Genomic DNA, 25,220 nt, shown 5'->3' with positions numbered 1-25,220 from the left:
ACCTTCAAATTGCAAAGAGAAAAATTCACTATTTGTGAAGTGTAATAAAATGAAGCAAGATATGCCTGAATTATTTTCTAGAAGTTTTATTCCTTTATTTTTCACACTTTGATCTACAATCCACCTGAAATTGATGTTTGCATGGTATGAGCCAGTAATCATGAATTTGATTCTTTTTCCTATAGTGATATCCAGCTGACGTAGTGCATATGTTTAGAAGACTGTCCTTTCCCCACTACACTTTATCACTAATGCTTTCATGACATATCTCCATCCTTTTGTCTGCAGCCTGTTTGTATCCTTATATTTATGTATGTCTCTTGTAAGCAACATATAATTAGATTTTGAATTTTTTATCCTAGTCTAAAATCTTTGACTTTTAAATACAGTATTTATCTATTTATATTTAATGTAATTCCTAATATATTAGGGAAGAAATAGTTCTATTTTGCCATTTTCCCTATCTGTACCACATTCATTCCTGTCTTCCTTATTGTTTTCACTAAACCAATACTTAAGTATTTTTTAATTTAAAAACATTTCTCCCAAGCTTGTTAGTTATACATTCTTTTAATTTCTCTGTTTTATGACTACCATAGGGGGTTCAATATGAATCCATGACTTTTTTTGGGGGGGGAGTACACAGGCCTCTCACTGTTGTGGCCCCTCCCGTTGCAGAGCACAGGCTCCAGACGCGCAGGCTCAGCGGCCATGGCTCACGGGCCCAGCCGCTCCACGGCATGTGGGATCTTCCCGGACCGGGGCACGAACCCGTATCCCCTGCATCAGCAGGCGGACTCTCAACCACTGCGCCACCAGGGAAGCCTGAATCCATGACTTTTTAAAGTTTAATACAAATGAGCACTTTACTACTTTCTGGACAACACAAGGAACTGAAACTATTTTAATTCTTTTCACTCCCTCCTTCTCTTTGTGCTGGCTATCATGTATTTTAATTCTTCATATATTTTAGATCACAAAAGAAATTATTATCTGTTTTTTATATCAACAGCCACTTAAATTTACCCACACATTTACTCTTCCCATTGTTTTTCATTCCTTTATGCATGTCCTCACTTCCAGCTGGGATCATTTCCTTTATTATGGATATACTGCCAAGGAATTCTTTCAGTTTTATTTATTTGAAGATATCTTTCTTTTATTTTTGAAGGAAATTAAAAATAATTGTGTAATTTATAGATTGTTAGGTTTTTTCCCACGATTTTTAAGATGTTGCTTTATTACCTCCTGGCATCCACCGTTTCTGTCACCGATATACTTCCTTGAAGTGAATGTCTTTTTTTCCCACTGGCTGTTTTCAAGAGTTGCGATCTGTCTTTGTTGTCCAGCAGTTTCACTAAGATGAACCTAGGTGTGTTTTTTAGTTTGATTTTCCCTGCTTTGAGATTGTAGTGCTACCCGAATGTGTAATTTGATGTCTCTTGTCAATTATTTGAAAATTCTCAACACTAGCTCTTTTAATATTGCTTCTGTCTCATTCTTTCTTTTTTACTTCTGGCTTCATCCTTTATAGATACAGGCTTTAAAATAATGATGATTCATATGTTGAGGAAGATAGAGGACATGATAGATAATTTCAGCAGAGAACTGAAATATATTTTAAAAATCAAATAGAAATTATAGAACTGAAAAATACATGAACTAAAATTTAGAACACAGAGATAAATTGAATAGCAGATCAGACACAGTAGAAGGAAGGATTATTAAATGGAAGATAGGTGTATAGAAAATATCCAGCCTGAAGCTGAATGAATGGATGAAAAATACATACTTTTATTTAAAATTTCAGGTTTTTGGCTTTCCATGAAAGTCAGAATTGTTTGTGAACATTGAGTCTACATTCCTCATAGCTTTAGTTGCCCTGAGCTGAGGAAGGACTCTCTGTGCAGGGATATGTCCTTTCTACTAGCAAGAGTTCACTTCTCTCTATTGCTTTCTGCCACTGAGGCTGAATATCAGTTGTTATGGTTTATATTACCCCTGCACTGCTTCACTCATTTGTGTTACCTGGGTGAGTTTAGTAAGGGAAAATGGTGGAGGAGGGACAATCTAGGCAGATGAAATAGCACATGAAAAAGTACTTACCCTGGGGGAGTTGGGCAGGTCTGGGGACTCAAATTAAGGCAGCAGGACTAGAGCACAGACATGAGTGGGGGTGTTGTATTGGGCCACTGAGTCTGGAAAAATATTTAGGATCTTGTATAGCCTTACAGACCAAGTAGCTAAGAAGGACTATACTTATTTCACGGTAAACAGATTTAGCCCCTCTGAATCTTCTGGTTGAAATAATCCATCGCTATGTAAACTTAACTTGTTAACTCTAACTTTTAGCCAGGTAGACAAGCTATTGGTTTGGTATGATGAAACATCACTGAATTAATTTTTATGCCTTTGTTTCTTCTCCGCCTTAGCTGCAAGTGTCCACTGCTTGGAAAAGTGTGGGAAGCTGACTTGGAAGCTTGTCGGTTGCTTATCCAGAGCCTGCAGCTCCAGGAGGCCAGGGGCAGCCTGTTGGCAGAAGATGAGAGACAGATGGATGACTTAGGGGGAAGTGCTTGTGTAACAGCTCTGGCCATCCCCCCGAGGCCCCACTCTGAAGATGAGAGGAAGACCCCTTTGCAAGCATTTGAAGAGTGGAAGGTGCACCTGACCCCTTCTCCTCCCTGTGCTGGCAGCGAACAGAAAGAGGTCTGTCCATCCTCATAGCCTCAATAGGGGCCTTACTCTGAGGGATGATTTGGGACCACACTTCAAGTGAGAGCAGTAAATACTGGGCGGGCTTCCCACTGAACCACCCAGACTCTTTAAAGATTTAACAACTCCTGAATATGATTACAAAATGATGTAGAGTTTTTATAGAAGTTGTTTAAAATATAGGAGAATGGAAAGAATTAGTTCTATTTTTATTCTAATTTCATGGCTATAGTTAGAATATACAATCTAATATATAATTACTATATATATAGCCCACTCTATGTATGTCATATATAAGATATAGCTACTGTATGTCCTATATATTATATATGTCATGTATGATATTTAATTTTGTATTTAGAATCCATATCTTACAATATCGATTCATTAGAATCAAACAAATATACGTATATATTCCAGTAACTGTTTTTGCCAAAGCAAGATCATAATGGATGTTAGAATTTGCTCTTTTCATTTAAAACAACCTAATACTTGGCCTGTGATATATGCATTAAAAATTAAAGTGTAGATTTATTCAGCATTTTACCCCAAGGCTGACCTAGATCAACAGAGAAGAGTTCCCCACCCCTCCTCTCCCTGGTTCATCTCTCCTCTCTCCCCTCCCCTCTCCCACTTTCCCCTCTAACCCTAATAAGATTCTTTCATGAAAGGGCTCCAGGAATTTTTTTCCAGTTTTAATGCTATGACAGGAGGTTTTAGAGAGCTTTTCTGGCCAGATTCCTGGGTGTTCTGAATATTAAAAGAAAGTAAAACCTTGGTGAAACTGGAGGAACGTGTCATTTCACGTTCACATCTCACATTTGCCATTAGTTGTGCCCCCTCCCTGGGTCTCTGCCACGACTCACCAGGGAACGCACCCCATTTGGGTGCCTCCCCACCGTCCTGTGTGCAGGACCATGGTCTTTACAGAGCACACACTCGCTGACAATGTGTGCCTACAGTCACCGTCTTCTGGACTGCTGGGAAAATTGATACTTGATCGTATATTTGAATTGAACAACCTGATGAGAAAGCAGGCGGTTGTCACTCTCTGGAATCCTGCTGCCCTCATAAAATTAGGCTCTACACTGAGCTGTCAATGATCTCAACTCCTTTGTTAGCTGAGGCCCTTCAGGTGGAATCCTCTACAAAGCCTGGTTGCCTGAGCTCATGCTTACAGTTGTTGAAAACTTGTGGCCAGTTGCAGTTGGCCAGCTTCAAAGAATATTCTGGTGCGAGGGACACACTGCCTGAGTGAGTGGAAGGGAGCCCTGGGTGGAAGAAACTGCAGACCCTGGGGCTGAGTCTTTGAAGGTAGGGCTGGCTCTCCAAAGGGGGCTCCCGGGAGCTCAGTGCCAGGACAGGAGCCAAGCCAGGTACATGGTGGGGTTTGCTGGGGCAGTGAACACCTCTGGAGGTCATGCCTGTTTCAGCAGATCGGACCTTGTAGGCGGAGTCTCCTCCCTCCCTCTCTCCCTCCCTCCCTCCCTCCTTCCCTCCTTCCCTTCCTCCCTCCTTCCCTCCCTCCCTCCCTCTCTCCCTCCCTCCCTCCCTCTCTCCCTCCCTCCCTCCCTCTCTCCCTCCCTCCCTCCCTCTCTCACTCCCTCCTTCCCTCCTCCTTCCTTCCTTCTTTCTTTCCCTCCCTCCCTCCCTCCCTCCCTCCCTTCCTTCCTTTCTTCCTTCCCTCCTTCCCTCATCGCTGTGCCCATGTGTCCCTCCAGGCTCTCTGGGGGATGACTCTCCTAAGTATAGGAGGATTATTCCTCCTCTATAAGATTGTAAGCACCTGCCCATCTGGCTATAGGAAAACAGCTTGTTTGCTTAAAAGTAGGAAAATCAGAGTCAAGGATGAATGGCGTAGAGCTTTATCACAGAATGATTCTTCAAGTTTCTGTGGGAAGGAGGTGCGGGCTGTGACTGAGAGAGCAGAAGAGCACAGTGGCTGCCTCTTCAAGCTCCAGGACTGAGCCCCCAGCTCTGCTCCACCAGCTGAAGCGCTGAGGATGTTCTGTAGTTTTGGTGGTGGGAGAGAGATGAGGGGACTTGAAAGCTCCTGCCAGCTCAGTGCCATCTCCCATCCTGTGTCTTTCCCGTCCCATGTGCTGTCCCTGCATTGCTTTTCTGGGTTTATATTCACAGAGGGAGGCGGGCATCTTCTGAACTCGGGAGTGGCAGGAATGTTAAGATGGTAGGTATTTTCTGGAAAGGGCAAAATGGTGGAAACAGAAAACAGATCAGTTGTTGCCAGGAATTGGGATTGGGGGGAAGGGACCGATCACAAAGGGCTGCATGAAGGAACTGGGGTGGGGGGCAGTGTGTGACAGCACTGTTCTGTATCTTGAATGTGGCAATGGCTGCATAACTGTGTGCGTATGTCTAAATTTGTAACTTTACACCCAAAACTCTACTGCATGTAATGTTACAAAAGTGACTATAATTTTAAAAAATAACATCTCCCTATTTAAAAGTGAGGCTACAGATGTTGGAATTGGCTGCCCTTGTCTTAGGGCTATAGGAAGACGGTACAGCAGAATGAGCAGAGCTGAGGCTGCCGGGCTGTGTACAAGCGCATTCCCTTATCTGCTAAAAAAAACAAACAAAACAAAAAATGAGGATAATGAAAACTATCTCATGAGGCGGCTGTGAAGATTTAAATAAAATAGCATCTAAAGGGATATGAACGCATATAGGTAGAGTCTAGAAAAATGGTACAGATGAGCTTACTTGCAGGGCAGGAATAGAGACACAGACGTTGAGAACAGACATGTGGACACAGCGGGGAAGGGGAGGGTGGGACGAATTGGGAGATTGAGATTGACATAAATACACTACCATGTGTAAAACAGATAGCTAGTGGGAACCTGCTGTATAGCTCGGGGAGTTCAGCTCGGTGCTCTGTGATGACCTAGATGGTGGGCGTGGGGTGGGAGGGAGGGAGGTCCAAGAGGGAGGGGATATATGTATCGGTACAGCTGATTCGCTTCATTGTACAGCAGAAACTAACACAACATTGTAAAGCAACTATATCCCAATTTGAAAAAAAAGTGAGCGATACGTACATAGTAGAGGCTTAAATAACGTTTTGTGTGTGTGTTTATCACTCTTTCCGGCAGTCACAAGAATCTCTAAGACCTTTTAAAAATAATATACCTTGCTTCCTTTATTAAGAAGCAGAACTGAGCAATGAATCAGTGGAAGATATTCAAGAAAAGAAAGGCTTAATAAAGGAAAAGTCGTGTTTGTATTTGGATGGCGGATCTCAGGCTACTGAAGGCGCAAACTGTAACCAAGGGTCTCATTCGGAAGGTGTTTTTGTTTCCCTGCCTCGGTTTCTAGGGAGTCATTGAAGGCTGGGTCCTTGTGTATTTATCCCGTGGCTACAGTGTCTGTTTGCTTTGCAGCTGTGAGCTGGTTTGGCTGTGGAACTCCCTGCTGGGTCTGGCCACCCTGCCCGGGTTTCTCTACTGAAGCATATGATGCCCCGAAGGCAGTCAATTTCTTTTTAACCCGAATCTTCCATGAAAAATTGCTGACTTCTTAGGAAGGTCCACAGGGAGATGGATTTTCAAAGCCTTCCCTGTGCGCGTCTGCCCCACGTGGGCGCGTGCATTTTGATTGCGCTGGTTATAACAAGTGCTTTGTCATTAATGAAAGATTTTGCTGTGTTTAGGGTCCCACCGGGCTTCTCAGCACCATTTTCCCCATTTTACAGCTGGGCCCATTAAGGCATAGTAATTTGCTGGGAGCTTTGTTACCGAGGAAGTCAGCCACAGGGCGAAGGGCCAGTTTTCTCTTGCGCTTCCCCAATGGCGAGAGCCCTCTTCTTTTTCAGTTTCATTACAGCTCTCCTGCAAGCCTTTTCTCGGACCCTGGAAACGATCAGGTGCCCTTGCCTCTGCTTTATAGACATTACAGAAATTGCATGGGGGCCAGACAGGAGCTGGGGAAATCAGTGAGCTAGCTTCCTCTGCTCTGAAGTTGCTCTTTTGTACTCGCGCTGTACTGGCCATTATACCTGCGTAATTGTCTCTTTCCTGTCTGCAGCCTGCGCTGCTGGGGTGCTTTCTGTTTTTACTACAGAGTGGGCTCCCCTCCCGCAGAGTTCCCCCGGACAGCGTCACCCTCCCAGCCTCCAGCTGCTTCCTTTCCCAGCCAGTAGCTGCCACCAAAGAGGCTCAAAGAGGCCAAAAAAAGATCCAGCAGCTTTGAGCCATCTCATGCAGGATTTGAGTAGCCAGGGTTAAGATGTCTGCAGTGAAAGGAATTAGCAATAAGACACAGGGTAGCTTTATGTTTTTCATTTTTATTTTTTTATGGAAGTCTAGTTGATTTCCAGTTTTATTTATTAGATGGGTCTCCAGAAATGATTGTTGATGTCTCCCAATTCCTTTTTACTCCATTTCACAAGAAAAGAAAGCTGGAAAAATGGATCTGGGGTGAAGATGTGTGTCCTCACCATCTTAAACTGGTTTCTAATTCTAGAAACACCTGAAGTGGTCAAAGGGCTTCATCTTTGGTCCTGACGGATGCAGACCTGATTCTCTCTCTTTCCTCTCACTTCCCGGCTCCCTTGAGCTCTCAGAGGGGCAGCAGCCTCCCCAGCGAAGCGGGGTTGAAAGAGCAGGTCCTGAACTACACGTCTTGATCGTTCTTACACCTTGGAACTTATGAGACAACGCCCGGGGGTGGGGAGGACTGCTCACTCGCTCATCAGCTGCTTTTACTCTTTTTGTCTCTGGGAAGAAAGCAAAAAGCTTGGGTGTGAAGAGAAATTCCACCTTCTCTACAATTTAGTATTTCGTGTTGCAAACCCATCCTCCTTAGCCCAAGAGTAGAGCAGTAGAAGCAATCAGGCTGCCATCAGGATTGGTAATTGGTTGATTAATGAAAAAGCCAGAGAATCATAAAAAATGATACATGTGCATTTTAAACTTTCTTTTTTTAAGTTTGCTATAAGACCAAGGCTTTTTGTTTGTATAGGTCTTCCTGAATGGCTTTTCCCGTGGCCGTTCTTGCAGAACCCTCACCAATAATGCACCATCTACAACTACCAGTTTGCATTTCTTTAAAGAGGACTGGAAATTTCAAGAACACTTGCAAAACAGTCCTCAGTTTCCCCCTCTCTCTCCCTCTCTTAAATATTGTTGAGTTTTCCCAAGGTTTTCAACTTGGTTTATGTAGAGACAAGAACTCCCCTTCTTTTCCCACTAACATTTCATTGCTTTACATAGTATTTAATTATGTAATTAATTTAAGTGCAACTGGGCATCAGTAGGTTTAGAAACAGCTCCACCAATAGGATCGGAAGTTGGCAGGCTCACAGGCTACGTCCCGGCCCTGGCCTTGGCCCCTGCCTTTGATGGGGGGGGGGGGCGGAGGAGCAGAGCCCAGGACACCTGGCAGGTGGGAAGAAGAGGCTTCTGGGCCTTCAGTTAACTGGTTCATGCCGGTTCTCTCAGTTAATTAATGTTAGCTTGCCAGCCTCCTGCCCAAGGAGACTAAATGGGTGCCTCGGATCCGCTGCTTTCCCTGCTTTTGGAAAATTACGAAACCACTTTCTTTGCTCCAGGGCCTAACTGTGACTTCTTCCACTAATTAAAAATAGTTCTGTGCTTCTGAAGAAGACAGCCTCGGGGCCCTCGGAGCCTCCTTCACCTTGGAAATTCCTTGTCACTCGTTGATGAACACTGAGGGGTGGATAGAGGCTGGTCACCGGCTGGCTGGTGAGGATTGAGTTATGGTACTTACAGCACAGGCGGCTGGTCTAACGAATATGCAGTGTTTTCCTTTGAGTAGCTGAGAGATGTTTAATCCAGGCTTTTCTGGAAAGTGAACTAACAGTCTGTTAAAAGCAGTCATTCTAGTCATCTCATAGTTGCATAGTTCACAAAAAGCATTTAGAAATTCAAAAAAATTTTAATCTAAGATGAACACAGATGAAAGTTGGTATTTGATTCTGTCCTCCTTGTAGTTCAGTATTTCTGAGCAACAGGCCGTTGGCAGGGCACATCCCCTGAAATGCAGTGCCCCCAAAGGTGTTCTGTCTTCATTTCCTCATACAAAAAGGTCTTAGGGTTTGATGTCACTATCCCCAGAATCCGAACCCTTGTGCTAAATAGAGACTGTTTAGGTATTTGCTGATGCTGTGAATCTCATTTACAAATAGATTTTTCCTCCGAAGATTCTAACAGAGTTTGGCCTTACACAACATTGGTGTAAAACGGAAGCAGACCAAATTCTCTCACGTGATCATGGAATAGGAAATACAGCTTTCTGAAGCTCGCCCTTCACGTGAACTAGAAACCACAGGCCAATGAGCATACATGAATTATCAGGCCATTTCTTCTTTCATCCATATCCTTGGTTCTGTTAATGCTTCAGAACTTTTCTTTGTAATAAGCGTGCAGATACTTGAAGACAATTCATTGCTCGTTCTGATCTAAAGACATCTAAATATTTCAGATGCTTTCCTTACCACTGACAACATCTGGATGCCTTTAAAAAAAATACCCACTTACTGAGGGTGTAACCATATAATTTGAATAGTTGGATGAATACTTGTATTATATGGAGTAGTAATGATGTACCGTTAGTGTCTTATTGGCATTACATTATGACTGCAGAACTCAGCATTTATGTGAAAACACACATACTTACAAAAGCTATTTCAAATAGATGTGAAAGATATTCTTTGTGGTATTGGACAGGAGTTTGAGGTAAATATTCTTTATGTGGGCAGTTAAAAAAAGGGAAAACCATATAACATTTCTGGAATGTATTTGCCAAGCAAATATTTTGGAAAACAGCCCAGAGAAACATATTTAAGGCTATGATTTTAATACCGAGCTAAGGAAATGCTTCAATGCATCAGCTAAGCTCACGGATGGTGGTAACCACATCTGGTTTACCTCAAGCTATAGGAGAGGGAATGAACCTTAACCACAGAACAAACATCTCGAGGCTCAAGCCGCGTCTTTGGTGGGTAAGGACGTATGGGCGCATGCAGGGATTTTAATTGACTTTTAAACTTAAGTATTTCTGTGGCTCAGCAGTCTGTAAATGCAGACTGCTCTGTCACCTGTCCTTTCTTTATGACGTAGCCTGTGAATTTCATTGCAGGAATTAGACATTTTTAGGGATAGGCAACTATTGCTGATTCCTTATTACACGACCAAGGAAAATAAGGATCCGAGCAGGGTAGTTGGACACAGAGTGGGATGTCCAAGGTGGGGACCTTCCCTTACACCACAGGTCCTGGCAAGCATGGGAACTATTGACAAGTTCTTTTTTTCTTTTTTTTTTAAATTGAAGAATAGGTGATTTACAATGTTTCAGGTATACAACACAGTGATTCAGTTATATATATATATTTTTTTTCAGATTCTTTTCCATTATAGGTTATTATAAGATATTGAGTAGAGTTCCCTGTGCTATACAGTAGGTCCTTGTTGTTTATCTATTTTATTTTATTTTATTTATTTTTTAACATCTTTATTGGGGTATAATTGCTTTACAATGGTGTGTTAGTTTCTGCTTTATAACAAAGAGAATCAGTTATACATATACATATGTTCCCGTACCTCTTCCCTCTTGCGTCTCCCTCCCTCCCACCCTCCCTATCCCACCCCTCCAGGCGGTCACAAAGCACCGAGCTGATCTCCCTGTGCTATGCGGCTGCTTCCCACTAGCTATCTACCTTATGTTTGGTAGTGTATATATGTCCATGCCTCTCTCTCGCTTTATATAGTAGTGTATATATGTTAATCCCAAACTCATAATTTATCCGTCCTCCCCTCCTTCCCCTTTGATAACTATAAGTTTTTTCTCTATGTCTGTGAGTCTGTTTCTGTCTTGTAAATAAGTTCATTTGTATCATTTTTTTAGATTCCACATATAAGTGATATCACATGGTATTTGTCTTTCTCTATCTGACTTTACTTAGTGTGACAGTCTCTAGGTCCATCCATGTTGCTGCAAATGGCCTTATTTCATTCTTTTTCATGGCTGAGTAATACTCCATTGTATGTATGTACCACATCTTGTTTATCCATTCGTCTGTACTGACGGGTTCCTTAAGCACAGCACCCAGCACAGTGCATTTCCCACATGATATATAGACCTGAAGGGTACTTGTTGATTTCCTCAGATTAATTTTTAAATCATAGCAAGACTTCTTACTTCAGTTATCAGGCTTTTCTCATTCTACTACTTGATGTCATTCCAGACATCGTACTGCCTCTGCCTTTAGAACTACTTTTGACAACATTTTAAAACACGAGCCACTTCAGTGTTCTTGATGCAATGACTTAACCCAAGGTGGAGGCAGTCTGCTCAAATGTGTGGCAGGTCACCGCTGACGAATAACATTTCTGAAAGTGTTGCTTTGTTAGCTGTGGTAGCCTTTCATAAGTAAAGTTGGTAGCTACAGCAGTACCTGCCTGACTAGCAGTTTAACCCAAACAGTTTCTATTCCAAATACATTTTCTATTCGGGAAAAAAAAATTATATATATATATATAATTTCCTTATCACTCTGGATGTAACTAGGTGAGATGTTTTCACCAGATACTCATTCTTATCAAAACAATTATTATTATAATATAATATATTCCCTACCCTTGGTAGGGAGCTTCAATATGTCCTCCAGTTTTAAAACTTTCAATGTTGATATTTTCCAAATTTCATAGGCAAGGGCCTAGTCTTGTTTATGGGAAAATCACTAAGTAAAAAACTCGTTGCTGAGCCTGGCCCCAGAGTCTGTGACTGTGGTTTTCACCAGTGTGTGCAGGCATCTGCTCAGGGTAGCAACTGAATGCATTTTTGGATCTGAGTATAGACTTTTCTAGATAAATGTTTTTAGAAAGTCATTTTAATGAGAAAATCCTGCCCAACAAAGGAAATCCTATTTTCTCTTTTAAATCACGCTTCCCGAGTTTGGTGAGCAGGACAGAAATTTGACATCAGGTCTAATTCAACACAGCTGAAAATTTCTGCCCAAACGCTCAAAAGTCTACGGGTTCTGAACATGAGGTGAGTTAAGCAAATTCTCTTTGAAATATTGTCTGACCGAGTTAGGGCTACCAAATCAGACATGTGTGAAGGGACGGTATGGAAGATTTAGGGCTCTTCCTGAGGCCGATAAAAGGCGTGTTTGTGCGGAAGGGCTGGGGCAGGCGCCTGGGACCTGCCGGCTGCCCTAGAGGCAAGGAATTATCCCAGGCGAGGCTGCTCTTGGCTGCCTCCAGAGAAAGGAGCTGTTCAGAGAGGTCTTACTGTCTCTGCCAGGCTCTTCACACTTGGTGAGAGGCGGCCTTGGCTAAGGCAGGCTGAGAAACAGCATCGCTTCCTCGAGACGTGGCGAAAAAGAATTCTCCGTTCCTTGCTTTGACAAATGTGTCCTGAGCATCTTTTGAGAACCAGGCAGGTGGCACTGGAGCTCCAGGAATGGCAGGACCGCATTCTGCTACCGTGTAGCTGGGGAGACAGGCAGGTATATACGTGCGGAAGAAGTTCTGTTCGTGGTGCTGGAGGAACACTCCTAGCCCGGAGTTGAGGTGGTAGGAGATTCAGGGATCCAGAAACCTGCCTGGAGGGAAGAGAGAGGGAGCATTAGCCAGGCCGAGGAGGGAAGAAAGGCTCCTTAAGAGGCCTTTTTCCTGGTACTGCTTCTTTCATTCTGGCGCACGGGGAAAATAGTTACTCCTAGGGCTAAACGATGGAATGGATGTATAGAAAGAAAAAGTAATAATCTGAGTGGCTGAAAAGACTGCCTGATGGGACGAATGACTGGAGGGTTTTCAAAGCCACTTTGAAATGCCGAACAACCTGTACTTTGTCCATTCAGTCTTGCAAATCCTACAAAACTCCATTTCAGCTAGGAATACCAATGACTTTGTAGTGGGTGATATTTTAATTTTCGAGTATCCGTCATGTAGTGATGTAGGGTTTTTTTTTTTTTTTTTTTGCCACATTTAATTAAATAATAAAGTGAAAGCAAACGTTACCAATTTCACGCTGAGAAGAACCGCGTGCATGAAGAGCTACTGGATGTGGTTCAGAGAATGTTCATTGGGAATCTAGCAAGGCAATGCGAACGATGGGCAGTCAAAGCTGTCATATTCTTATTCAGAAAGAAGAAACTCACGTCCTTCCCAAGTGACACTCCCCTGCTGTCTTCTGCTTCCAGCCTTGTGTTTCATGGGCATGGGGACCAAAGGTCCCTCGCTCATCACTGCATCCCACGTTGTCCTGGTTACCATAATCGCCACTTCTAGGTGATGTGTATCCAAGTCGTGGAGGGACCACCTAACTGGGTGAGGGTGAGCCTTCTGGGAATCAGAGCAGACTTTGCAGAGTTCTGAGGGAGGAAAGGGAGGAGAAGAGACATCTTCAGGCGCCGTTTGCTTCTCTGATTTCTTTCTGTCATCACTTTGTAGCCCCCTCATTCCCACCCTGGGCCAGCCCAACGCAGATCCCTTTCTGTGTTTCCCCCCCTAAGTCAGATCCAGAAGAAAGAGCTGGCTAGATGTGGGGAGACCTGCATCTTGGACCCCAACCCACCACTGTCCCCTTGTGTGACCTTCAGCAAGACACAGGACTCTTGGAGACGCCTTCAATGTGTGTATAAGGGGGAACTCAACTAGATGGGGCTGAGGTTCCTAGCCCCCCGCCAGCTCCAATTCCCTCTGCTTCTAGGTGTGAAGGTGTTCCGGGGCGGGCTCGTGACATTCTTAGCAGCCCTGACTGAGGTGGCCCTTTGTAAATGCTGGCATTTGACGACCTGGGAAACAGGTGGGAGCGAAAATGAGGGGCTCCGCTTTCTTGCAGTTACATCCCAAGCTGGGGCCTCCAGAGCAGTGCACCTGACTTACAGTTCATTATTTTGGCTTAAAGAGAAATGCCGCTGTTTCTGAAGATCTATTGAAGGACAAGTTTTTTGAAAAGAAGTTTCCTTTCTGTTAAACACGCAAACAAAAGCCCTTCAGTAGCTCCTATTTCCCTTTTTATTTTTAACTTTCCACTCTGGCTTAGACAAATAATATGGATAAAATGAGAGACTGGGGTAGAATTGACAGTAAAGCCCCTGCTTTCCTGCCAGGGGGTTCTCTGCAGAGTGAGCCTAAAACCCACTGGCTTAAAAGGACACACTTGAGAAAAGTGTTCTCACAGCAAGAGAGAAACCAGTGGTAACAGGCTTTATGCTTCCTGAAGAGACCTGCCATCCCGGGTGACTGTAGCGCGCGCGCACACACACACACACACACACACACACAGAGAGAGAGAGAGAGAGAGAGAGAGAGAGAGAGAGAGAGAGAGAGAGAGACTCATATTCCCAGGAGGATGCAATCATTTAAATAGGGCGGCGATTTCGTCCTTCATCCCAGGCAGTGAGTGTGCCCCCAAGGGGGGTGTGAGATCCCGAGACAGGAATTCACTCGTGTCTTACCCTTCTGCCTCTTGTGATGGAAGCATTTTGCTGTGCCGTGTCCACTAAAGAGTCATTTTCCTAAAAGCTAGAAGGAAGCAAGGTCCCCTTGGTTACATGGTAAGCAAATATGGTGTTCAGAATCTGCTCCTGCACATTCAACCAGGAGCCAGGGATCTGGGGACCAGTGACCAACAGCGGTGGCCAGCCATTGAAATCTCTTTCTCGCACTTCTTGGCCTCATAGCCACAGTTCTCAGCTGGCTGCCCACCCCGAGACAAGTCAGAGCATTAGCACTTTAGTGAACTTCAAGATCCGGTTGGTCTAGGGACTGGTGAGGGAGTACTTCCTGCTAGCGTTTGCAAAGGTCCTGTCCATCCAGGCAGGCTCCTGTGTGGGGTATACCCATGTATCCTGCTGTTTTAGCTACTATGGCTGCATAACAAATCACCCCCAACTCAATGACTTAAAAAAAACATTTATTATAGGCATGAATCCGTGGAGAGGGCTGTCTGCCCCGTAATGTCTGAGTGTTCGCTGGATAGCTTGAAGGTGGAGCCTGGAATTGTCTGAAGGCTCAGTTCCTCCCGTACGTGGCTGTTGGCTGGGTCCTTAGTTGGGGCTCTCAACCAGATGCCTACACCTGGCCTGTCCAGGTGACTTGGGCTTCCTTGGGCTTCCTCACAACATGGAGACTGGGTTCCAGGGCAAGTGATCTGAGAGACATATCAAATATTATGATCTAGCCTTGGAAGTCAGGCATGTCACCTCTACCGTGTTCTTTTCATCGGAGGATCCTTAAAGGCCCAGCCATGTTCAAGGGGGAGAAGTAATAAACTGTCTCTTGACAGCAGAGAGGAAAGGTTCTGAAGGCCATACTGCTGTGGCTGGACACACACTCCGTCATGCCTGGGCACAGCATGGAAATGACAATGAAGCTCTGCCTGGCCGCTCCAGGGTAGGGTTCACAGGCAGGACCTCTACAACTTTGTCCGCCTGATGCTCGTGACTCTGGTCCAGTCCTGCCCTCTGTGGACAGATGGGATTTCTTTGGATGGAGTGGAATTTTTCATCAGATTGATAAAATATGTAAATCTGCCCTCTCATCGGCTGTCACTTCTCAGTTTAGGTCTTAAACTAATGTCATTCCCAAGATTCCCTGTGAGAGCATTATGGTAAAGCCATAAACCACTCAAATAATACTCACCCAGGTCACACTCGGTATCCTTTCAATACAGGATCAGGATCTGTCCGTAGTGGTTTGTGCAGGAACTTGATGGGGATTCTGTAACCTGGAGGAGCAGCCCTACGAGAGAATGCCAAGCAGATCTTCTGTTACTGTCAGAGAACCTTGATCTCGCTGAGTTTGTTTCCTTCCGCCTCTTTGCGCTTTTTAGTCTTTATTTTTTTGTTGAGGTATAGTTGATTTACAGTGTTGTGTTAGTTTCAGGTATACAGCAAAATGATTCAGTTATATATAAAACATTTTCCATTATAGGTTATTATAAGATATTCAGCAGAGTTCCCTGTGCTCTACAGTAGGTCCTTGTTGGTTATCTGTTTTATGTAGAGTAGTTTGTATCTGTTAATTGCATACTCCTAATTTATCCCCCCTTCTCCTTTGGTAACCATAGGTTTGTTTTCTATGTCTTGTGCTTTTTAATCTTCAAAATTGTTTTTTAAAAATATTCAGTTGTATTTCTTCCATACTTTTCCATTATGGCTTGAGTTAGTGTTCTTAGTAACTTTTTTCTTTATTATTTTTCAGAGATGTGGAAAATACAACAACGTATAGAAAAGAAAAGAAAAATGTGCTATAATGCTGCCCCTTCAAATAATTGTGAATATTTTAGTGCTTTGCCTGTTTGAGTATTTCCTCATCATTAAATATTCTTGTATTAAAATGGTTTTAATGGCTAAATACAAATTGAATATACCAGGACCTATTTTAACTGTCCCCTTTATCGTTGGACATTTATGTTATTTCCTCTTTCTTGTACTCAATGCAATTACTTTTGCATTACTAAAATAATAAATTATTATTTAACATATATGATAGACATTTTTCTATATTTATTTAAAATGATTAATAAAAATTATTTCAATTTAAATATATAAATTTTCTTTTCGATAGATTCCAGAAAGGGGAATATTGGATCATAGAGTATAAACAGTTAAAGTTTTGCTACATGGTCTTAAATTACTTTCCCGAATTCATACAATCACTATCAATTTGTACATAATTTTAAAAGGAAAATAGGTGGGGATTATGTGTTTGGAGGAAGATGTAAAGACATATTTTAAATGGATTTAATTCAGCTTAGATTTCTATTTGTTTTAGACTTAAGATCAGGATTGAATCATTTGATTCCATCGAAGAGTGTTTTACATTCCTCGGTTCCACGTTCTGTTTCTATGCTTTTTTGTCTCTTTTAAGTGTATTCTCAGTCATATATATTTTCCCACGAACACTGTATTTTTTTCCTTCGTGTATGACTTGTGGTTTCACTGCTGTCAATCATTTTTCTCCAGATGTTCTCTTTCTTCATGTCTCATTTAGTTCATGCGTGACTGTGGCGTTACTCATTGCCCATTGTCTTAACTTCCATGTAATTTGTCTACTCCATAATTCTGCATCTTTGAATGATAATGTTACTACTTTTAGGATCAGTAAAATATATATGTATATGTGATTTTTATGTATTTGCTGTTTTCTCATCATCACTGCTATGGTCAGTTCTGAACAAACCTTCAAGTATGCTTCACATGCCTTCTTGTGTAATTGTGTCCATTTGTCTGCAAAATCTTATGTTGTTGTCACTAGAATTCTTTTGTACATACATTTTTTTGTAGCTTATTAGCCTTCTTCAATATTTACGGTAGTTATGGGTAGTTCCAATCAGCGCTGTTTTCTTCTGATGTAGTTGACCATTTGGGATATAAACTTTAGGGCATTCTGGAGTTGGTATAGTGAATGTTAAATCACATATCTGGGTTAAATGGTTATTCTTGGACTCCAATTATAATATTATATAACTCACGGCCTCTAAGGACTTTCTAAATATCACCACACCTGGGGATTTTGTTGCTTTTGCTGGGCATTAATTGCAGTTTTTGTAGTAACTCTGCAGTTTAATCTGAATATCTATCTTAATTGTTTTTCCTATGCAAAATTCTTTTTAGTATGCCTTCTAAGACTTTCACCATTAGATGGGAAACTATTACTTTTGCATTTGGTTACTTTTCAATTCTGAGCTCACTTTTTGCTGCATGTTTATTTATTATATTTTTATTGAGCTATAACTGACATCTAACACTGCGTAAGTTAAGGTGTACATTGTGTTGATCTGACACATTTATATATTGCAGTTGATGACCACTGTAGCTTTAGCTAATACCTCTGTCACGACACATACTTATCATTTCTTTTTTGTGGTGAGAACATTAGGTTTGACATAAATACGCTACCATGTGGAAAACAGATAGCTAGTAGGAACCTGCTGTGTAGCACAGGGAGCTCAGCTTGGTGCTCTGTGATGACCTAGTTGGGTGGGATGGCGGGGGGGAAGGAGGTCCAAGAGGGAGGGGATGTGTGTATGCGTATGGCTGATTCACTTCACTGTGTGGCAGAAACTAACACAACACTGTAAAGCAAATATACTCCAATAAAAAAAAATCTAGTCTCTTAGTATTTTTTTTTTTTTTTTTTGCTTTACGCGGGCCCCTCACTGTTGTGGCCTCTCCCGTTGCGGAGCACAGGCTCCGGACGCGCAGGCTCAGTGGCCATGACTCACGGGCCCAGCCGCTTCATGGCATGTGGGATCTTCCCGGACCGGGGCACGAACCCGTGTCCCCTGCATCGGCAGGCGGACTCTCAACCACTGCGCCACCAGGGACGCCCTCTTAGCATTTTTTAAGTATGTAATTCAGTATTGTTGACTATAATCACTCAGCTGTGCATTAGATCTCCAGAATTTATTCATCTTCTAACTGCAAGTTCATACTCTTAACATCCTTTCTCCAACTCCCCTACCCCCAGGCCCTGGCGACCACTGCTCTACTCTCTGTTTCTACAAGTTCAGTTTTTTTAGGTTCCACATATAAGTGACATCATACAGTATTTGTCTTTCTCTGTCTGGCTTATCTCGCCAAGCACAGTGCTGCTTTTTTCCTTTACCTTTATTCTAAAATTCTCTCTTTTCTTTCCTTATTCTCTTGACATTGTTTATTCTTTTCTTTTAAAAATCCATGGCCCTCTAGATGCCAGGCATTACCCTGAGGCCCTGCCCACAGGGAGTTTACAATCACTTGTGAGAAACTGAGGCATGTCAGAATCTGTGCTACAGGTGGAAGCACTGTTTGGGGCCTTGGAGGAACCGCTGGGGTTCAGACACAGTTGGAGGAGGGGGCACAGGCAGGAAGACTCATGTGACGGAAGGCAGTGGGGTCCGTTCCAGGTGGCACAGGTTTGGTGGTACATAAGAGAACAGAGGGCACGGAATGAAGTGTGGGCCTAGCACCAGGTTGTAGGAGGGCAGGGTTCCGACTCTGCTCTGCGGTGGCTTTTCTAAATTGAAATATAGTTACTTTACAATGTTGTGTTAGTTTCAGGTGTGCAGCAAAGTGATTCAGATATATATAGATATAGATATAGATATACACACACACATATATATATTCTTTTTCAGATTATTTTCCATTATAGGTTATTATAAGACATTGAATATAGTTCCCTGTGCTATACAGTAGGTCCTTGTTGTGTATCTATTTTATACATAGTAGTGTGTATATGTTAATCGCACACTCCTAATTTATCTCCCCCTCCCTTTCCCCTTTGGTAACCATGTTTGTTTTCTATGTCTGTGAGTCTGTTTCTGTTTCATAGATAAGTTCGTGTCATATTTTAGATTCCACATATAAGTGATATCTTGTGATGTTTATCTTTCTCTGTCTGACTTACTTCACTTCGTGTGATCATCTCTAGGTCCATCCATGTAGCTGCAAATGGCATTATTTCATTCTTTTTTATGGCTGAGTAAGGTTCTATTGTATATATGTACCACATCTTCTTTATCCATTCCTCTGTGGATGGACACTTAGGTTGCTTCCATGTCTTGGCTATTGTGAATGGTGCTGCTGTGAACATAGGGGTGTGTGTTTCTTTTCGAATTAAGAGTTTTCTCCAGATATGTACCCAGGAGTGGGATTGCTGGATCATACAGTAACTCTATTTTTAGTTTTTAAAGGAACCTCTATATTGTTCTCCATGTGGTGGTTTTGTACAGGAAAGTGACATAAAGAAGGCTCTCTGCTGGTTCATGTGTAGAATACAAGTACGAAGGGGAAACACTTGAGAAGGAGGGAGCTCCCAGACTTGGCTACTCATTCACGGAACAAATGAATGCCATGTGCCTACCATGTGTCTGACACTGTGCCAGGAGCTCTGGACCCAGCAGCTAGCAAGACATCATTGCCTGGGCTCTTACGGGGCTTGACATTCATTCTTCCTGCTTTTATGGGGCTTACGCTCTGGTGAGGGAGAGGGAAAATCAATACCTACGCTGGCAGTGGCAGCAGCTGTACATATAACACACGCCTCGTGGCATTTAAAGTCTCCTCAATATTCTAGCTTTCAGGGACTGTGACAGCATGCGAACAACGTTCAGTGTCCTATTAGATTCCTGTACCCCTAGAGGAGCATCTCTTTGTTCTCACAGGTCAGCTCAGTTGCTCTCGTGACTTGCCCAGTCCCTCTTTGGTTAGCATTCCTATTTTAGTGTGAGTTTGCCCATGGATGCGGCTTGAAGACCCAGGCTTCCCCTTTGATAAATCCACTTTAGGGGTTGATGTACTGGAAATAGGTCTTTGAAATGACCGGATGAGGGAGGTCAGCTGTGGAGCTATGTAGACACAGCTTATCATTCGGTAAAAACCTGAAATTGTCATTCTCAAGAACGACCTCCAGGGGAGACAGAGGTTCCGGCATGATTCTAATGGGGTGCAGGAGCTGGTGCAGCTCTGTAGGGGAGTCTTCCCTTTGTGGACCATTGGATAAATCACAGATGTGTTCACAGCCCTGAAAAACTCTGTAGTTTATGAGTGATCTTTTTCTTTTTCTCTGGCCAGGAATCTTACGTCCTTTCGGCAGAACTTGGAGAAAAATGTGAAGCCATTGGCAAGAAATTATTATACTTAGAAGATCAACTTCACACTGCGATCCACAGTCACGATGAAGATCTCATTCATATCCTTTTTTTTTCCTGCAGGTTAAGCACCTGTTAGGTTATTTTGTAAAAGAAAGTCTTAAAAAATTATACCGTTTCCCCATGCCTCAGCAGATGCAAACAAATAGGTACTCCTGGTATTTCGAGTTCAACACACCTCAGATCCCTGAGATTATTCAGTATGCGATGTTTCTCTCTAGTTTTTGGTAAGTCAGCATTTTTGATTATTAAACCTGACGGCTAAAAAGTAGCAGTGCAGTTCAGACAAGCACACGACGAGGCCAAAGAAAAATGGAGTTTCAGGGGCTGTGAAGCTGGGTTTGTGGGGCTCAGATGGTTATGGGTCTGCCTGCCTCAGTGTTCCAGGGGCCTTCTGAATACCGAGAAACCCAAATCCATCTTTGGTTTTCTTTTCCATACAATTCTGCCGTATAACGGGCAGGAGAGTGTCACAAGTAACAGGACTTTGGATCACTCCTTTGTACAAGATTCAGTGCATTTCCTGTCACATCTGCAAATAACCTTTATCAAAACCAGTTGCCAGTGACCGAGATGCACAAGAATCTCCTGGCTTAGGTGTGCAAGCCGGTGGAGCACTGAATCACATGTAGAAATGTGCGTGCGTTCCGTGTGTCCCTGCCTAGTTCTTTCGAGGGTAGATGGGTGGGTGCAAGACGTATGAAGGCATATACAGCCCCATTCTGTATCTTTTCGGTTACTTAATCGTAAGCTGACACTCCTCTAGATGAAAGTACTTCTCTATTCATTCATCATTTCTGTTCAGTAGTGTGACTTTCATTAGATGTATTTGTGAGAAGTGTAGCTATTTTGGACTTTGCTTCTCGTCGCTGTCTTACTCTTCAGAATCCTCGTTCTTACCATGCTTTATCGGGAGTCTGTGTGTGTGTGTGAATGTATGTGTACGTTTAAGGAGCTTTGGATGGTCAAGGATTAATCTTAATCACAAGTATTCAGATCCGCGGTTTAATGACAGATTCAATGTTGCGTTTCCTTCCTCCTTACAAACTTCAATCTTTTGCCTTGCTTGTTAAACTTAGCAGGAGATTTTTTCAACTTAATCCGTGATTATTTTCACATGGCTCAAGGTGGATTTTTAAAGCAGACGTTCTGTTTTTGGTAACTCCCTGCCCCTTACAAACTGGTGTTTAAGCTCATTAAAAAGTTGGCCGAAGAAACAGTACAAGCATTTCTGTTCTGCACTTTTGTTTACTCCACGTCCATGGATCACGCAGAATTGAGCAGTCGTAAGGTGGCACGGCCTCCAGCAGATGGGCAAGTAACCGGCTGTGAGTACCTGGGAGCAAAGCCCTGCAGACGGCCAGTGCACACAGAGCGGTTCCTGGCTGCAGTCTAGCAGGTGGGCTTGTTCCTCAGTGGGAAATCCCTCCAGCTTGTGGTGGGCTCAGGTAGCAGTTCTGAGAGCTGCAGTCAGGGTCTGTGTTAGTCTCTTGTTTAGAAATTTTCCAGAAGGTTAGTTTGATTCTAGGGAATGGGGTTTTCTCCTGAACAGGGTTGGGTGGTAGGGAAGAGGCTGAGAAGAGACAGAGCTGTGTATAAATAAGGTACTTTTAGCACAGGGTGCTCAGCTCGGTGCTTTGTGACCACCTAGAGGGGTGGGATACGGAGGGAGGGAGACGCAAGAGGGAAGAGATATGGGAACATATGTATATGTATAAATGATTCACTTTGTTATAAAGCAGAAACTAACACACCATTGTAAAGCAATTATACTCCAATAAAGATGTTTAAAAAAAATGCTTTTAGTTTTCCCACAGCCAGTCCAAGCCAGATTCAGGAGCGGTGGGAATCACAGAGAGTGGATAAAGCCTCTTGCAGCATCTGTAAAGTCAGATAATAACATGTACCTCTAGGTTTTCATTTGGGCTAAATGAGGTTATATGCAAAAAATATGTTTAATATAGTTCTTACACATGGTAGAGTGTTTGGTTTTAGGTAGAAAACCATTCTCAGTGTCTGTCACAAGCTCAGACATCCCGTTTATAGATGAGGTTTCAAGGTAAGTTGATTCAATCATTTTGTAATAAATCCTTGAAAGAATTAATTGGTAACTACACAGTGACTTATATGGTCATTTAATTCTAATAAAACTGCCGTAGACAGGGATTATTCTTCCTCCTTGATAGTTGAGAAAACTGAGGCTTGGAGATTGCGTGGCTGGTCCAAGGTCGTTTCTGATGAGGGGGCAGAAGCATCCGGCCACAAGCCCCATGGTCCTTCACGGCCAGTCAGGAGGCAGCTATGCCTGTAAGGAGCTGGACAGGCCTGTTCTGTGGAACATACAGTTACTATAAAAATATTCAGCTATAACAAAAGTTGTTTAGTGAAGTTACGTTTATTGAGAGTTTTGCTGATCCTTGCTGAGATGAGTGAGGATCTAGAGGGGGCATGTCAAACCAGGGTTGGGAAGCACTGCTTTAGGTACTGAAATCATTCCCCCAGCAAAAATAGCCTCTACACCACAATACGGATTTCGACCCAGACTTTCCTCTGAAACCGTGGCTTCGTTCTGTGTCACAGATTGACAGTAAATACACAGAAGGTATCTTTGAATTCTAACAAAGCAGCACTTAGTTTCAAGTGGAACTCGGCTCCCTAAGTTAGAAAGACAGCTTCTTACACAAACCAAAGCCCTCGTTTCCAATGAGAACTTATCTAGAGATTCCAAGAGGCCGCTGAAATCCTCTGGCCACACTCCGACTGGTTTGTGTTTCCATTCTTGATCAAAGAGACAAAGCTGAGTGCAGTTGAAAGAAACAGCTTGCCGTCAGCAACAGGAAAGAATTTCCCAGCAAGTGTAATATTTTTGTCTGATTCCATTAAGGGCTCCGCCAGGGCCTCCTGTTCAAAAGCTGCGGAGTGAACGTGATTCCTGTGCGTCCACATCAGTGTCTGTGTCCAGAAGCTTCAAGCCTTGGACACTCCAGATGTTCATTCCCCGAGTGGAAGGCACGGAGCTTTGCAGAAACCGTTTCGTGTGATAAGGCCCTGGTAGTGTGGCATCAGCAGAGGGTGGAGCAGTCGCCAGCAGTCGGAGTTTCCCAGCAGATCCTCTGGGTATCCTGACTTAACATCAAGGCCACGGGCAACTGGCTGGGAGTCTCTCGCTTTTATGAAGAAGACACTGGATTGACAGATCGGAGGAGGGGGAGAAGACAGGCCGTGTCTCTTCATCATCCTGACAGGCTCACTGAATTACAAGTAGCCAGATAACACCCCCAGCCCGTCAGCCACCTGGGGGCGAGCATGTGAGAAGCGTCTGCACCATTAATTGGAAGAGCTGGCGTCGCAGAGGTGACTCACGCCTGGTGTCTGAGGCGAGGATGGGAGGTGTGACTTCAAGCCGGCATTTTCAGGGGCATTAGTCTGACTCTCTAGTATAATTTCAGTCATTTGGGATCCTAATTAGCAGTTGGGTGTTGAAAAACATTTTGAGTGTATGGAATGGTTCCTCCCTGTTTATAATGCTTGAACTGAAAACCATCTAGGTTAAGTGGATTTTTTTAGCAGGGAGTTTTTCCTTTCTCTTTCAGCTCCTACTACATACTTTCAAAAGGAAAGAAGGACACCTGGGATCTGGACTCTGGGCATCTTTCGGACTCCCCAGGGCAGCGCTGCTCGCCTCTGAGTCGTAGATAAGACAGGGACAGGCTTATTCTGTTTGTGTTTCTATTTGCATTCACATCCAGGAAGCTCTCCTGGAATTCCGTTCTTTCTGTTTATTTGGAACACGTGGTGCCTAATCGATTAGTTTTGGTGGCGCTTGATGGCGTGCAAATACTCTAAATGCATCCAGGCACTTGCACAAACACCACATCCCCTTAGGAGCCCTTGCCTGGTTCAGCTTTCCAATGTGCAGCTGCAACAGACAAAGGGAAGGGGAGTTTGAGGGGCTTGCTCTGCCTCCTTGGAAATGCTGTCTGCTTCTAGGGCTAAAGAGCTGCGAGAGGGATTGTGACCATCGTGGAGCTCCACAGTTTCACAGATGAGAAAACTGAGACCCTCAGAGGCTGCTGTTTGAACACTGCGTACCCTGGGCTGATATGCCTATGGCGGGCGGTGCTCTTCCCTTTGGCTCCCACCAAAGGGAGTGGGATGGCAAGAGCAGGACTTAGAGCCTCACAGGGGGGAGAGGAGGGAGCCCAGGAGAGGGTGTGGGCACCGGGCTGGCGCTGCTGGCTTAGCCCTAGGTGGGCACCACAGGGAGGGCCCCTGTCCAAGCATCACATCCACTGAAGCAGGTCGCATGTAGGCGGGGCTTTCCTCTTTGCTCTTCAACAACTGTGTCCCTCACCTTTGGCTTTGGGAAGGAAAGAAAATTCCCAGGACTGAGGAATCGCTGCTGATATGAAGAAATAATTTAGCAAATGAGTAGCTGTTGCAAAGGACATACTGTTGTTTCTTTTGGAAGCAAACTAGTTCAGGGCAGGTGAACTGAAGACCTACTTTTGACCCAGCTACTAAAATGATCGCTTGGCATCTCAACTGGCAGTAAATCACTCAGTTGTTTCTATATATAAACAAAAGACCCCTTTTAGAGAATTTGAGGATCTTTGCACATGGCTGCCCTAAAAGACAGTATTGTGTAACCACTGCAAGACATCTGTGAAACATGCCTTGCCGTCTTATTCCTTGCTCGTTGCAAACACGGTCTGCACACTTTTACTATCAAGAGTATGATCTTATTTGCAAAGCAGAAATAGAGACACAGACGTAGAGAACAAACGTATGGCTACCAAGGTGGCAAAGGGACGAGGGGTGGGATGAACTGGGAGATTGGGATTGACATATATACACCATAGACACTATGTATCAGA

General features: G+C 43.5%; 1 protein-coding gene across 1 annotated transcript in view; it reads left to right on the top strand.

Moving 5' to 3' along the window:
- The window catches only part of DISC1 (DISC1 scaffold protein), a 337,105-nt gene extending 316,497 nt beyond the window's left edge, over window positions 1-20,608 (top strand). The window contains 4 exon segments of the mRNA XM_060033786.1: window positions 2,433-2,709; window positions 20,267-20,387; window positions 20,390-20,442; window positions 20,444-20,608. Of these exon segments, the coding sequence (XP_059889769.1) occupies window positions 2,433-2,709; window positions 20,267-20,387; window positions 20,390-20,442; window positions 20,444-20,608 (616 nt within the window).
- The last annotated feature ends 4,612 nt before the right edge of the window (window positions 20,609-25,220 follow it).

Source organism: Delphinus delphis, chromosome 16 (assembly GCF_949987515.2).
Source record: "Delphinus delphis chromosome 16, mDelDel1.2, whole genome shotgun sequence".
NCBI lineage: Eukaryota > Metazoa > Chordata > Mammalia > Artiodactyla > Delphinidae > Delphinus > Delphinus delphis.
This window is presented reverse-complemented; position numbering and strand designations above follow the sequence as displayed.